Source organism: Onychostoma macrolepis, chromosome 05 (genome assembly GCF_012432095.1).
Source record: "Onychostoma macrolepis isolate SWU-2019 chromosome 05, ASM1243209v1, whole genome shotgun sequence".
Classification (NCBI taxonomy): Eukaryota; Metazoa; Chordata; class Actinopteri; order Cypriniformes; family Cyprinidae; genus Onychostoma; species Onychostoma macrolepis.
Window position 1 is genome coordinate 8,671,703 of NC_081159.1, and position 12,569 is coordinate 8,684,271.

Sequence of the window (12,569 nt, forward strand, 5' to 3'; positions counted from 1 at the left end):
ATATTCCAGCATATTTGTCTTCTAAAAGAATGATCCAGTCAGGGCTCCTTCAGTCCTACCATGCTTCTCTGGATCTGTCTCATGTCTCTTTGCAGCTCTCCTTTATCCAGCTTGGCTTTGGTGTTGCCAATGTGTCTCAGAGATGCAATGGCATCATGAACCGCATGGAACCCTGGCAGATATAATAGAGGAGATCACCTTCAGAAAGCTGTGGGAGCATTAATTGTGTGTGTTAGATGTCTCATCTATAATGCATCACCTGCCTTCAGTCCGTCACAGGAGTCTCAAAGAGAATTTGAGAGCAAAAGTCATGTACTACTGTACAGTACATTTCAAGGCAGGAGGTTACAATGAATGTGAATTCTTTGTTCCGTTTGTTTACTGAGGTTGATTTGGTCTTACTGAATGTCTGGAAAACAGCATAGTCTGTCAATTCATAACCTTTGGAAATTGAGCAGTTGGAAGGAAATATAGATAAACTAATAAATGTCATATCTGCTAGGGTGGAAGATATCCAGCAGGCTTGCCTGTACATTAAGCTTAAAGTGATACCAAAAGACTGATTCAGTCCCAATTTGAGCCATGCTTTCTATTAGTACTTTAATTTCACAAGCAAACAGCCAAGAGATAAATTAGGCCACCGACGGTGTTATGGCACCCATTGTATCCGCTGGCGTTCTTTTTCTTCTTCTTATTTCGCTATTTTCAGTTGTTTGTAAAACCTACTTTTTTGAACTCTTCCTTGACTGTTCGTCTGATTTTCACCAAAATTGGCTCAGATCATCTACAGACCATTCTGACAAAAAGTTATGGAATTCAAGTCGATTAGTACCATTCTCGAATAACTGCGAACTAATTCTACGAAAAGCATGCAAAAATGGATCTGAGGCTATATCTCCGCAACGGTTTGGCGAGACCAAACTTGGCGTGTGTTATAACAAGCATAACCTGAGACTACCTGCAGTGTTTCGGCGCTGTGCCACATAGTGGTCAGGAGATACAAAAAAATGGCTATTTTTGCTTATAACTTCTGAATGGTTCAGCCATAAATCACAAAACTGGTCTCTTTAGATTCAGTGCATCATGCCGAGTCAAATTGTATTCAATTTCCCCATGTCAGCCATTTTGGGCGTCGCCCATTTTGAATTATGTAGTCAAATGCTATATTTTACAAACTCATTGACGTATTGTTACGAAACTTGGTATGTTTCATCAGCACGATGCCCTGAAGGAGCGTGAGAAGTTTCGAGCCAGCGCCACCTAGTAGTAAAATCAAATATTCACATGCTTATAACTTTGGGTGTGGTCGACTTATTTTGAGGGAATCACCTTTTTAGACTGCTGAATCCTTGCTGAGTCCAGCGATACCAAACATACCAGGTTTTGCCTTATGGTTTGTGCAACGTTGCATTTTAGCGCTTAAAAAACATTTGCCAATATCTTAAGAACCGTTACTCTGATCGACACGAAACCACCGTAGGAAATTCGGAAACTGAGCGTGCCGGCTACAGTCTAATACCCAATTGCCAAAATGTTGATAGTAAGTGGCACAAAAATGCAAACAAAGTCAGCAGTCAGTGATTTTTCATTTACTCATATACAAATATGCCTATAACTCCAAAACAAAATGCGATATTTTCACCAAATTTGACACATGTATGGACACACTCTAAGGACACATAAAGAATTTGGTGGGATTGTGCCTCTTGGTGGTGCTATAATTGAACAAAACATGAAATTGCCATTGACTACAATAGAGTATTATGATATAAAATGCTATAGTTTACGAATGCATTGGTGTACTATTAAGAAACTTTGTATGTACTATCGAGACCATGACCTGAAAGTACTCAAAGTTTTGAGACAGTGTCACCTTGTGGTCAAAAGTTCAAATAAATGCTAATAGCTTTCTGTGAATTTTGTCTATTGTAATGAGACTGGTAATAATAGATTCCTTGGGTCATGGTGAGAACAGTGATACCAATGTTGCCGTAGTCAGCCAAACTTCCTGTTTGCCATTTTGATTTATGTTGAAAACCTACTTTTTCGAACTCCTCCTCAACTGTTTGTCCGATTTTCACCAAAATTGAGTCAGATCATCTTCAGACTGTGCTGACAAAAATTTATTAATTTCGTGTCGATAGATAAAACCGTTTTCGTACAGCGCCACTACAAATTTTAGGCATGGTGCCAAAATGAATCTGAGGATATCTCTGCAAAGCTTTGACATAATGATAACAAACTTTGTGTGTGCCATTGTCACCTCACACAGAACACACCAAAATGATTTGATTGCAGCACCACCTGTTAGTCGAAAGTGATAAGCCATTTAATCATATTACTAGAGAGGTTGTATTTATGATTTTTCAGCCATTTCAATTGAAATCATCCTAAAATTGCTTTTAGTACTCATTGTTGCATTTGGTCTGATGCTCCATGCTATGCTTAGCTCCTCATTTTGCCGCTGGAGTGCTTGGCCCTGTAATTGCTGCTTGCAGCATTATTTTTGGTTGGTATTGCATGTCAGGCAGCTAGAATACAGTCTTTCCAATCTGTTTGTAAGAAATGACATAACATGTAAGGTGTGCTAGTTTACTGTTCAGATTTTGGCTTGCAGGTGTGGGCAGAGAGGCACTAAATATGATGGAGTAAAAAGGTCTACATTATACTCCAGCTTTTCATATACAGTTTGGAGTCCAAACTTTTGAATGGTAGTTAACAAGTTGAGATGTTCTAAAGCAGTGGTCTCAAATTCAATTCCTGGAGGGCCACGTATGATTCTGCAGACTTTAGCTCCAACCAGCTCCAAATCACACCTGCTTGGAAGTTTCTAGTAATCCTGAAGACCTTGATTAGCTGGATCAGGTGTGTTTGATTATAGGGTTGGAGCAAAACTATGCAGAGCTGTGGTCCTCCAGGAATTGAGTTTGAGACCAATGTTCTAAAGGGTTTATTGTACATGTATGGTTATATCATCCTAATGTAAGACTTGCCTGACTGGTACTCCCTCCTCATCTGCACTAGTTCTTCTCTGAAGCACTGCTCCAAAGTGTTGATCTTGCTGTTGAGTTTGCTCTCTGAGCGCTTGGTCCTGTCAGAAGATCGCACCTTCTCCAACTGTGCCTCCAACCTCTCCAGATGACTAGAGAGAACAGCGATGTTCTCCTTCAGCTCGCTTTCCACTTCAACCTAAGTACATATTTTGCACAGATATTATAATGAATATGACAATGTAAATTTATGTGGAACTGCCTAGATCTGCTAAACACTGCAGCTGCAGAGCAAGTACTTTCTACTGTCAATAGATGCAAAAACATGCTGCTATGAGCATGTAAAATATGCTGCTGCATGAATAGGTATACATAAATACCATAGCAGACAGGTGGAGCTGGAGGGTTTCTGAAGTCCACTGAACCGGACTATTTAAATGTTGAGCGAGAAAGCTCAATGGCTGCAGAATCAGCTGAGGCCAATTAGCTTGTGTCATGTAAATGATTTGATGCAAAGACATATCAGTCTGTCCCATCTAGTGTTTAATGACTGAACTATATACTATATATATATAAATGATATTATTAATTTATATAAGTATATACATAATTTACTAGTAGGTGTGCTCTCTACAAAGGCCTTTCATTTGTAGTTTGACTTTGAGACCACTACCGTTATAACACAGTGACATTTCACTATGACATAGCTCACTTGTTATATTTACTCAGAAAGTCGCATTCACACATTTACCACTTTGTTCTGCAGCAGTGTGTGCAGTTGCTGTCTGCTCTCTGTGTGTAATTGAACTGTGGTTTTATCTGCTTCTCTGCCCACTTCCTCAGTGTCATTGTCTGCTCCTCCACCTCCCTCAGACCACTAGAGATCCTGCATAAATATACATACATACATGCCACATTACATACTTGCATTAATCTTCTATTGTATTAACTATGCCATTGAGATATTGTGATTATGGCAAAGCTATGATATAAAATAAATTCTAACATCTTATGTTTACTGTTATGGAGATGTCAGATCAGGTCAAGGTGTCTTTTTGTCATTGAAATTTTACAAAATACCAATCAATAGAATTATATTTTTTTGTTACTTCAGTATTTGCTGATTCTTAACTCTTTTCATGTTTGGCAGAAATGTTCAGTGGCTTTTTTGTTGTAGCCAAAACTATACATAAACTTACTTTCAAAAATAACTCTACACTGAGGAATATTCATTGAAGTAAAAAGTGTGTCAACTAGCCCCGACCTCCTTTAATAAAGGTTAAATTGTGTCTAATAGACATCACTCTCATATTTGGGCTCATGCTATAGTTCCCGGCTTCTTTCTCAATGTGTTTATTTTACTTTGGCCCATATGCTTCTCTTCGTGAGTCACTGTAAGCTATCTTGACTCACCACTATTACATAACAGGCCAAGCATAGCCAGCCAATTGCTTTGATTCTGTCACACCATGAAAATACGTTTTCCACTGGGATCACGGGCAAGGCTCCATTTCAGCGTGCTGAAGCTGCCATCTGTGCTCCACAATGCAGTTAGGAGCTAATATTGTCACCAAGATGGAGAGCATCACCTTGCACACGCCATGATGCCCATGTGGCAGCACATAGATTGGCATTTGCACTATTTGGAGGCATATCTGGTGAGTCATTGGTTCCCCTATTTACATCAGTCTCAACAGAACAAATCCTCCTGACAGCAGATTCGATAGATTCGTCACTTCACTAGTGCCCTTCACATAGAAATTTTATTAGAAGAAACTAGGGGCCTAAAATAGATGTCTGCAACAGGTCTGATTATTGTTTCTTTATCAATTAAATATTAGCAGTCCCACAGCCCAAATCGCTTGAAAACATGTCTGCCAAGTAAAAAAAGTCAATGAAAAATTAAATTCACACTTCAGTATATTCCAACTTGGCATGTCACATTTGGTTATATGAGACATGCAAGATTCAATGGCATTTGGCCTTTTCTGTTTCTCATCTTTTCTCTTTTCTTTCGAGCATGTCAATTTTTTTCTTTTATTGCTAAATACAATAACATTTAAAAAAATCTACAAGAACAAGTACAAAAAAGCCTAATAACATTGAATTTGAAGGGAATTTTTACAGTATGTAAAACAATAATTAATTTCTTCTTAATGAAACTTTCCATATTAAAAACATTTTTGTACGGTATGAATACAATAATACAAAAAAATTACAAATGGTTTCCTTGTCATTTTACAAGTCACAAAAGTAATCAGTATTTATTTCCAAATGCTCCAGCAGATATTTTATAGACAGTATATATTTTAAGTAATTGTTTTGTGAAACGTAATATATATATAATTTATCTGCTGTTCAGAATTTGCACCAGTTCAAATCTTCAAAAAATAACAATATTTGTATTACCAAAAATGTTGTTTTTAATGTCAATAAATTAGAATTAATTTTTGTATTACATTGTTAATTGCCATTACTGACATTGGTTAAGTGAATGATTCAATGACTCATAAAGACAGTCCACTAGTTTCATTCTTGAATGAATATTATACTCTCAAAAAATTAAAATATAAAAGCTGTCACTGAGGTCCACCCTTTCAAATGGTACTAATATACACACTTTAGGTATTAATATGTAAGATAAGATACTAATAGGCATTGTTTAAGGATAAATATGGTACAAACGTGTACCTCTTGAAATGGTACTGCCCCAGAGACAGCTTTTGTAGGCCTACTTTTTTTCTGAGAGTGTACATGTAAACCAATCATATCAGTGACTACTGAGAAGCGGCTTTAATTGCTCTCACTTTAGATCCAGTCGTTGTATCTCCGTCTGTAAATCTCCAGTGGCGTTCCTCTGAGAAATGAACTTCTCTGACAGCGATACCTCTAGTTTCTCCAAATCCTGAGACAGCTGGCAGATGACAAGACAATATAAAATACAGCTGTCATCACACTCACTTCACATAGTTTTCTATGTCCTTCTAGCTCCAAACTGTATCAAACCGAGCTGGTTAAAAGATTATCCCGAAATATAGCATTCCTAAACCAGATATTAGATAAAATAATTTTTTTTTTTTTCCCTACAAACATAAATTTGTTAACAAAGAATGTGTATTGGCATGTTTTGACATCAAGTGTTCATGGCAAGCTAGTGTTCCTGTGTGCATTTGACACACACACACACACAAGCTCTGGCTGTCCTCGCCCCCTTTCATTTTCAATTACTGTTATGGTGTGTGGTGCCCACTCCCCAGAGCTAATGCACTGCAATCACTGTGATTTACTGTTACTCTCCACACAATCACCATGCTCAGACTTCAGTATTTGGATGACAATGCTGCAGTTTCCCCAGTGGAGGAAAGGCCAACACTTATACAATTTCATATCTAATGCACATGCTGGCTTGGTCACAAGTAAAGGAAAACCAGTGCAGACATGTCAATGCCACAAAAAACCATATTAGTCTTACCATATATATATATATTTTTTTTTTTTTTTTTTTTATTATTATTATTATTATTTTTTTTTTTTATGGTGATACTATGTTTTTTGACATGCACCTTGTTTTTGCAAAGTGTTGATGTTAAATTAATTGCCTTTGCATGAATATATTTTGACATTGCTCTTCAATGGCTGGCCATTAATGTCTCACCTGAGCTCCATGTCTTTCAGCTTCAGCTCCAGCCCAGAGAGTAACTTGCTCAGTTCCTGCTGGAGTTTCAGGATGTCCTGCCGTCCAGCACTAACATCTGATGAAAGTTTAGCAATGCTAGCATCACATCTAAGGCAAAAAGAAATTTAAACAACTTTAAGTATTTCATCTGTTCCAGTTTGGGTTTTACTGACATAGCAAAATATTCCATAATTTTGGCAACATTTTCATCTAGATCTTTTTAAAAATGTAAACTCTTTTGAACATATTTTACAATTGCTTAACCACTGGCCACTGACCTTTCAAAATCACCCTTAGGATATATTTAATTGATTTTCAATAAACAGTCTGTTTAGTCAGTCTGTCTACTCTTTATTTAACATGACCTTTATTTTAAGAAAACAAAAATCATTTTTCATAATGTTCCTTTTGGTGGTTTTGTATTTCGGTCATACAACTGCCATTAAAACACTTTTTGCTACAAAACTCTTCTTCAGTTGCATTATGTAGCAATAACATCAACATTTTCATGTTTTTAAAAGTTAATTATCAGAAATAAAATATTTATACATTATAATTATAAGGTCATAGAAGCTATTTAAAGTAACAGTTAGTATCAGTTACTTCAAGTAAAAACATAAAGTAGTTTTTTTTTTTCCATACAAGATACAAAGACATTTTCCTAAATTTTCCTTACAAATAAAATTAAGAATTTTTTTGGAGCATTTATGGAACTGTAAGGATTGCAGTTTGACCTTTTGAAATAAATAAAATAAATAACCTAAATAAAATAAAATAATTGTGTATATTGCAGTTTGACATTTTGTCATCTAAAAGTGAGTGACCTCATCTGCCACTGAAACTGTAGAATGAATGTAGAAGTATGGCAGAGAACTTTTGATTGGTCACACATCTTGTTTGAGCACAATAGGCAAGACTGATGATTTTAGATGTTTTTCATTTCACAAATATGAGCTAATGAATATGTGTGAAGGGGTTAGATATGACAAGATGGAGTGGACTTGATAAGAGAGGAGTCAAAGGTCATGCAGCCAGCCAACATCTCCAACATCTCAGTTCATCTCACCATTCCCAGTCTGCCACCATGCCTGAAAGGCATTGCTAACCCTCTGCCCTCTATCTATTTCCACATTCATTTCTATATAAATATTAGGCTTTTTTGAATAAACAAAAGCCAAGAAGACATCCCTCTAATAAGTTAACATGTTAATAACTAAGCTAGTTGTTTGGAAATATACATTCTTAATGTCACATTTATTTTCAGTTAGTTTCAGTTTCATGGACTTTTAGTTTGTATTTATTAGTTCCTGTGTTTTTTTGTAAATTTTTCCCGCTCTTCCTTTGTTGTCATGGTTACTGTGTTTCTACATGGTTAGAATGTTTCTATTATTCGCCTAATTCGTTGTGCTCCTAAGTTCCTGCATTTCCTCAGTTCAGTGTCTGGTCACATTTGTGTTTTGGAGTGTTTACTGCTGCCTTTGTGTACTATTATTATTAAAGATTTGTTTTGGAACTTCTTCTGTATGTGCACACACTTGTGACACTTACACATGAGTGATCATTTTATTTTCAGCCTCATTGTTATAAAACATCATTAGCAACACAATCATAATAATTTATGAATCACTCATAGTATTGTGAAATAACAGCCTACAGTAGTCTTTGAGTTCATGGTCATGTATTTAGAAATTATGACCCCAAATTAAGTGGACCTCAGGGAAAATAAAATGGAAAAATATGTAAGCCAAATGAGAAATTATTGTTTAATTCATATTGTTTCTTTAAATAAAAAATTAAGATATTTGGACCTCTAAATAAAAGCTTGGTGTAAATTGTGACCTTGCCACTCTGCCTCTGAGATCCCCAATACCCGTCATGTTCTTGTGATCCAACCTCTTGACTGCAAAAGTCGTCCCTGCAGCAAGGTTGTCTCTCTCAATAATCTGGGTTTCCAGCGCCTGGGGAGACAGAAGATTGTTCTGTCCTCACGGTCATATAACAGTGTGAATGCTCATATCAGCAGTCACTTACTGCAATCACAGTTTGACAGACTTCAGTATTTTTCCATTATAATGCCGGAGTAATTATTAGAAGGATCTTGTTTTTTTTTTTGTTTTTGTTTTTTTAAACAGCTTCTAAATTGGATAATGTACCTTGAGTACATATTTTGTAATTTTAGAGGGAAAGACAAAAGTGGTTTAGCACAAGAAATTAGGCCTGGCATATTCCAAGCCTGCACTCTAAAAAATACTGGGTTAAACACAACCCAGCGCTGGGTAAAATATGGACGAACCCAGCGATTGAGTTGTTTAGACCCAGCGGTTGGGTTACTGCCCAGAAGATTGGGTTAAACATTTAACCCAACTGTTGGTTGAAAACAACCCAGCATGTGTTCTGTCCAATATTTACCCAGCACTGGGTTGTATTTAACCCAGCATTTTTTTAGAGTTTGTGTTTTCTGGTTACGACATTACTTTTCAGGGCCAAAAAAAAAAAAAAGCCTCATTCTGGCTGTGGTGACTTCTGAGCTTTGATTTATTTGATTCATTCATTTTTTTATGCAAGTATTCTGCATAATGTATCCCATAAGGTAAATGGCTCTGCTGGCCGGCATGTTCCCTCAAATTGTACCTCGCTCATCAAACATTGTTAAATTTTTAGCTTTCACATTAACAGTAAATGGAAAACTTTGAGATGCTCTGATCATAGGTGTTATTGATTAATGTAATTAGTTCAGACCTTTCTGAGAAACATAGAAGTAAACATAACAAACCCCTTTCACATTTCCAGGGTTCTCAGAAACAGAAGTCATCATAGTTGGGTAAACTTTTATAGTGGTAAATGGAAAATACAACAAATATGTGACCCTGGACCACAAAACCAGTCTTAAGTCGCTGGAGTATGTTTGTAGCAATAGCCAAAAATACATTGTATGGGTCAAAATTATCAATTTTTCTTTTATGCCAAAAATCATTAGGCTATTAAGTAAAGATCATGTTCCATGAAGATATTTTGTAAATTTCTTACCGTAAATGTATAAAAACTTATATTATATATATAATATTTTTGATTAATAATATGCATTGCTAAGAACTTCATTTGGACAACTTTAAAGGCGATTTTCTCAATATTTAGATTTTTTTTGCACCCTCAGATTCCAGATATTCAAATAGTTGTATCTCGAGCAAATATTGTCTGATCCTAACAAACCATACATCAATGGAAAGCTTATTTATTCAGCTTTCAGATGATGTATCTGAAATCTCAGTTTCACTTAAGACTGGTTTTGTGGTCCAGGGTCACATATGTATTTGCAATCTAACTTGCCGCAACAGCAAAAGAAAAAACAAACAAAAAAACTTTTTTCAGTCATGTTTTCAATGTAGGCAGTTTGCATTAGGCTTCTTATATGAAGTCTCAGATATTTATGGAAAGATCTAGAGCTCTGCAGGTAATATGATGCAGTATGTGGGTTTGAGAAGTTCAGTGACATTGTATGCAGAGAAGGCAGAATCAGTGACCCATTTAGCCTGATCCATTTTTTAGCATTTGACTTTCCAAAAGAAGAAAAATAAAATTGTGAGATTGAATAGGTTAGTCAAAAGAGAGGAAGGTGCCAAATTTGCTGTCGTTAATTATGTGTAATTTAATATCAAGGTAAGAAAACACAAAGCATAGTGTTATAAATATACAGTATATTCAATTTTACAAATAAATAATATAATATAATATAATATAATATAATATAATATAATATAATATAATATAATATAATATAATATAATATAATATAATATAATATAATATAATATAATATAATATAATATAATATAATATAATATAATATAATAATGTCATTATAATTGTTAATTTTGCACCTGGATGTCTCTGCTGAGCTGTTTGACAATATGAGTTATGATCTGAATGTGGTTCTCCAGTAATTTTCTAGCAGACGACTCCATCAGGACTGAACCCTGAGTTGCACGTAGACCAGTCACCACATCGTCCCTGATCTTCATGGCTTGTTCCAGTAGAATGCTCAGAGTATGCTCCTGATTGGTCATGTGGTTCTCCATATGTCCTATAAGCATTTAATTCAAAACATAATTACACAACTAGAACTCATTTGCTAGAGCCTAATTTTTTAGGCCTTTAAACATGTTCAGTCAAAGTGTTAAAGTAAAGTCTGGCAGTAAAGAATCTTTATTTTCAAAAGCTGGTCACCTAAAACTTAAGGCAAACAGCCTGTTACATCTCTTTACAGAGTAATGTGAACTTATTTGATGTAATTTAATATTGTAAAATATATAGTATAATTAGTAAACAGAGTCTGGGAATGCTTTACTTTATAAAGGAAACTACAGTAAACAGCTGTACTGTAGAAATGAAGCTTAATCAAATGCCTTTTGAAGCTGCAAGAATGCAGCCCTGTTTTCTCTTACATTGCATTAAATGTAGTGAGCATAACTCAAGGGCTCCAGCAAACTACATCAAGTATCGATTATCTGCCGCTGAGTACCATTTCACCCTGATGAACTCTTGAAAAAAGTATTCATTTTACAGAGGTGAATCCTTTTGATTGAGCATTTACAGTTTTAATATAGCCATCCATCATAACATAGCAGCAATGACAAAAGAAAGAAAGTGTTAAATTGTGTATGCATGTGGGCTATATACAGTGTGTATATATATATATATATATATATATATAAAATGCAAAGTAAAGCTGAAATCTTTACTTACTTGTGAACTGTTTCCCTGTAGTCTATGTTTGTTTAGTCTGATCTCTTAGCTACCGCATGGCATGTTCTGACAGGAGTGTCTTTACTTGACAACGAGATAATGCAGACAATTTACAAATACGGTATTTTAAAAATGTACATCAGCTTTTCTGAATATAATGTAATTACGACTAATTAACGTTCTATTCTGTGAAGGATGACAGCTTTAGGATGATGGACTAAAAACAGTTCATCATGCTATAATTTGACAAAAAGCATAATAAAGTATTGAGATAGAGGCCAGACATCTCAGACTCCTCATTAATTCTCATGAGCTTCTCTGGCCAGAGTACCAGTAATGATTTCCCTTTTGTGATTTGTAACACATCTATTATGCAATAGTAAATGTACTCAGTATTCCCACGCTTCAGAGCTAAGTGATGGTCTCTTTAGGGGAATTATTAATGTCCTAATGTGTGCTGTTACTTGCTGTGTGTAAAATCAATTTGATACACAAACATCACAGCTCTTCGTCAAACAGACATACCTTTATAGCAGCTGTTACAGCCTTCATAGAATGAAATAATTCAAATTCTAAGATCTTTAAAAGGAAATTTGAGTGGGTTTTATTGTGGGTGGTATTTTCTTGGATTTGCCTTCACTTTTAAACCGATAGCTGGGCTTACTACACTGTAAATGCTAGTATTTGTAATGGAAAAAGAATACGAAAATGATAGGCCATACAGTTAGAACCTGTCAAATGATAAACTCTAAAGTTGCCTTTACACAGTGACAGGTATAAGGCTAATCTGTGCCTGCTTAAAATTCAGTGTAAATTCGTAATGGTGCATAAAAGCCAAACTAAATTATGCCTGCTCAGACCCACCTCAGCTCATATATCAAAGTATACAGTTCTAACTGCTGTGTAAATGCATTTATCTCACCTCTGTACCACATTAAACAGTCTGTAAAGACACAAATGCCACTTCAGAAACACTTCTCTGCCAACTTTGCAGTGTAAATTTGCAATTTAAAAAAAGGAATGTCAGAATTGTGTGATACCTGTAAGTTAGTGTAAAGTTATTCTTTGAAGTTTATATATATATATACTTCTGTTGAGGCTGTTATGCTCATCACTAAGACAGTCATGCGTCTTTCCGGTGTGCAATCTGTATTATTATC

At 35.4% G+C, this 12,569-nt stretch overlaps 1 protein-coding gene across 1 annotated transcript; it reads right to left on the minus strand.

The window, feature by feature from the left end:
* Window positions 1-21: 21 nt before the first annotated feature.
* fam81b (family with sequence similarity 81 member B) lies at window positions 22-11,628 on the minus strand. The gene is given in 11 exon segments (XM_058774997.1): window positions 22-172; window positions 2,994-3,189; window positions 3,742-3,809; window positions 3,812-3,876; window positions 5,798-5,904; window positions 5,997-6,000; window positions 6,646-6,774; window positions 8,506-8,624; window positions 10,545-10,747; window positions 11,109-11,204; window positions 11,410-11,628. Coding segments are annotated over 9 exon segments (1,020 nt in total). The 5' UTR covers window positions 10,743-10,747; window positions 11,109-11,204; window positions 11,410-11,628; the 3' UTR covers window positions 22-38.
* Between the last annotated feature and the right edge of the window lie 941 nt (window positions 11,629-12,569).